This window comes from Sphaeroforma arctica, assembly GCF_001186125.1.
Source record: "Sphaeroforma arctica JP610 unplaced genomic scaffold supercont1.79, whole genome shotgun sequence".
NCBI classification, from domain to species: domain Eukaryota; class Ichthyosporea; order Ichthyophonida; genus Sphaeroforma; species Sphaeroforma arctica.
In genome coordinates, this window is record NW_014040479.1 from 29,269 (window position 1) to 31,601 (window position 2,333).

The 2,333-nt window shown below is 42.6% G+C and overlaps 1 protein-coding gene across 1 annotated transcript in view; it reads right to left on the minus strand.

Moving 5' to 3' along the window:
• Positions 1 to 901: 901 nt before the first annotated feature.
• SARC_01866 (hypothetical protein) overlaps positions 902 to 2,333 on the minus strand; it is a gene marked incomplete at both ends in the record, with an annotated part of 4,864 nt that continues 3,432 nt past the window's right edge. Inside the window, 3 exons of the mRNA XM_014304388.1 lie at positions 902 to 932; positions 1,514 to 1,680; positions 2,265 to 2,314. Coding sequence (XP_014159863.1) covers positions 902 to 932; positions 1,514 to 1,680; positions 2,265 to 2,314 — 248 coding nt within the window. The remainder of the gene's footprint in view (positions 933 to 1,513; positions 1,681 to 2,264; positions 2,315 to 2,333) is intronic.

Sequence of the window (2,333 nt, forward strand, 5' to 3'; positions counted from 1 at the left end):
ATGCACATACGACCTACATCAGCATCGTGGATGTTGGCTGAGAGGTGTAGGCTTCTATCCTTGAGCCACTGCAGTGTGCGCTTGGGGTTTGGGAAGAGGTTCGTGTCCCAGGAATAGCCTGTCCATCCATTCTTTTTGTGCCAATTCATATCAAACACAAACAAGTCCAGCGGCAACCCTCGGTCAAGGAAGCCATCAACCACTCGGCGCACCCCGTGGTCGTTGTAGTCATACCATCTGCATACCAATGTACGTAATTGCATATACGTAACATACGTAATTAGAAGTATGTAACATGCAGAATTAGAAATGTGTAACATGCGTAATTAGAAATATGTAACATATGTGACTAGAAATATAGGAACATACGTTAATACAATTATGTAACATACGTAATTAGATATATGTAACATACGAAATTTGTAACAAATATATGTACAAGCCAATGTATCCATTTAAATTCACTGAATCAACCCACAACAAACCCTAAAACCCTGTGACTGTATTTGTTGTAACGTGCGCCTATGGGTGCGATTGCTGATCGCTGGCCATTTGTGATACATGTTAATTGCCAATGCGCGTGTGTGAGTCTTACGGGCAGTCGGTCGTTCAATTATTTTACGGTTATAAGATTTTAGGATTTTAGGGCTTTAGGAATAGGTTTAGCGCCCCTAGACTTGCTGGTGGTACGTAGACTCAGCTGCGCCACCCGCTATGTACTGCGCAATCGAAGCAACGAAAACCGATACAAACTAAGAGCGGTGGGTGTGATATGTATATGTAATAACGAAAAGGCCTGCATGTTAAGGATATGGAGAGTCTGTTATTTGTAAGTAACCACAGAAAGGGTTACATTTAAAGAATACGTATAGTTGTTATTTGTAAGTAACCTTGGAAACAGTTACATTTTAAGGATATGAAGGGTATATAATCTGTAAGGAACCATGGAAACGGTTACATTTTAAAGTTATGAAGGGTATATAATCTGTAAGTAACCATGGAAACGGTTACATTTTAAAGTTATGAAGGGTATATAATCTGTAAGTAACCATGGAAACGGTTACATTTTAAGGATATGAAGGGTATGTAATTTTACGTAACTATGGAAAGGGTTATATTTTTAAGGATACGTATGGTCTGTTTTAAACTGCCACACACTATACATCAGTCGCCGATGTTTCCGCGTCCTAGCCCTACAAACCTAAAACCCTAAAATCTGTTCGGTCATGGTAGGAAGCAACGGCCCAGATTTCCAACCCTCACCATCTTATGATACAAACCTCAATACAAAGCTAGTGAACATACACAGAGACACCTGTGACTACACATAACTACACATGTGTATATGCACACACCTGCACGTATAGTATTAGCCTGCCACAGGATATGACATCACCATCCCCACACACACCCATACACACACACCCACACCCACACCCACGCACACGCACACACACACACACACACACACACACACACACCCACAAAGTCCCACCCACACACACCCGCATACCTAGTGAACCAGGTGCCCAGTGAGTACTTGGGTAACAGAGAGGTACGCCCAAACACCTGTGTGTAGTCGAAGATGGCCCCTGTGTAGTCCAGCCCGTGCAAGAACAGGTACCAGTCCACCTTGTTGCGACGGGTGTACGCTTTGCCGGACTTATCGGTCCACCAGTCCTATTAACAGGTGCAGGTGCATTTATGGGATGCAACAGCGACATTGTTTGAACGTGAAACATGAACGTGTATCGAGAGATGTAAAACAAAATCCACAACCAATGAGTGTGTGCGTTTGTTTGTATGTTTCGTATAGCCCTATACTCACATAAAAAAGCCTGGTTCGGACCTTACAAAAACCTAAAGCCCTAAAATCAGGTAACCCAAAAACTAGGCACCAGAAAACAGCGATCAGATACACACAAACGACCCAAAAAAAAGATTAGAGAAACCCAAAAAAAACAACATATATACATACACAGCCAAGACAGGATAAAACTGCCAATTACGGCCATTGCATCACAGCCAAGATCACTAACATACCCATGAGCGTGAGGCTGTGACCCCTAACAAAATTATGAGCGTGATTCTGCAATAAAACGTGTGTGTAAAACGATGTGCTCCAAACAACCCCACACTTAATCGTAATATGTGTTGCGTACGTTTAAGGTTAGGGGACACATATGAGTACATATGTAGGTGTGTGCACAATGTAACACATGAGCATATATGTATGTAAGTGCACATCATAGGCAGCTCGATACCTTTTCATCCATCACAGGGCCATCGGAATCGTCCAACAGCGCCCCACCCACTGCAATACGCGATTTTTT